General features: G+C 38.3%; 1 protein-coding gene across 1 annotated transcript in view; it reads left to right on the plus strand.

Annotated features, from left to right (window-relative positions):
- Window positions 1–67: 67 nt before the first annotated feature.
- LOC109207931 overlaps window positions 68–726 on the plus strand; it is a 7,341-nt gene continuing 6,682 nt past the window's right edge. Inside the window, exon 1 of the mRNA XM_019370928.1 lies at window positions 68–100. Coding sequence (XP_019226473.1) covers window positions 68–100 — 33 coding nt within the window. The remainder of the gene's footprint in view (window positions 101–726) is intronic.

Genomic DNA, 726 nt, shown 5'->3' on the forward strand with positions numbered 1-726 from the left:
ATGTTTATGGTGAAAGCCAAAACCTCTCGTCCAAAAAATTTCAAAGCGCATTGGGGAGAATGGCATCATGAATGATTTTGAAAGAGGATCAGATGGCTCTGTTTGTATACAAAATTGTCTCCTTATACTTCTTTTTAAATGAAAAGCTCTCTTATAGTTAAACTCTTCAGTTAGCATGTACCCATTATAAGAATAGTTAACCTGGAAAGTGGGTTGGTTAAAGCTTTGATCTTCAGGAATGTAGTAAATCACTGTATGAATTAGCCACACTGGATTGGAGGAAAATATAGTTGGCGAGGAATCTTGGATTAACATCATTGTTTTGAAACTTGCCATCTGTTGTTTCTCCAACTTGTTGAATCATTGTGCAGATGGTACCATGATCATCCCACTGTTTTTTGGATAACTGAGGAATCCCCGAGGGCGAGCTACTTACACGGTTCAAAACTCGATCTTGAATGGCTCAGCCCCTCTATACTTATCCACTTAAATATCAGGTTTTTATCCATGGCAGGGTTCGACGTGACATGCCATTAACCCACATATTGTGAACCAAAGCCCTGTGGACTCTGCACCTTTAGGAATAATGAATGGTTGCTCGATATCTCTCTTAGGTTGTTCTACTCTTTTGATCTTTCACATAGCTAAGTTCTTCCATGTTACATAATGGTATTATTGATTGTCTAAAGCCAACTAGAAAACCTATAGTACCGTAACGTTTTTGAG

Source organism: Nicotiana attenuata, unplaced genomic scaffold (genome assembly GCF_001879085.1).
Source record: "Nicotiana attenuata strain UT unplaced genomic scaffold, NIATTr2, whole genome shotgun sequence".
In the NCBI taxonomy this organism is placed as follows: Eukaryota; Viridiplantae; Streptophyta; class Magnoliopsida; order Solanales; family Solanaceae; genus Nicotiana; species Nicotiana attenuata.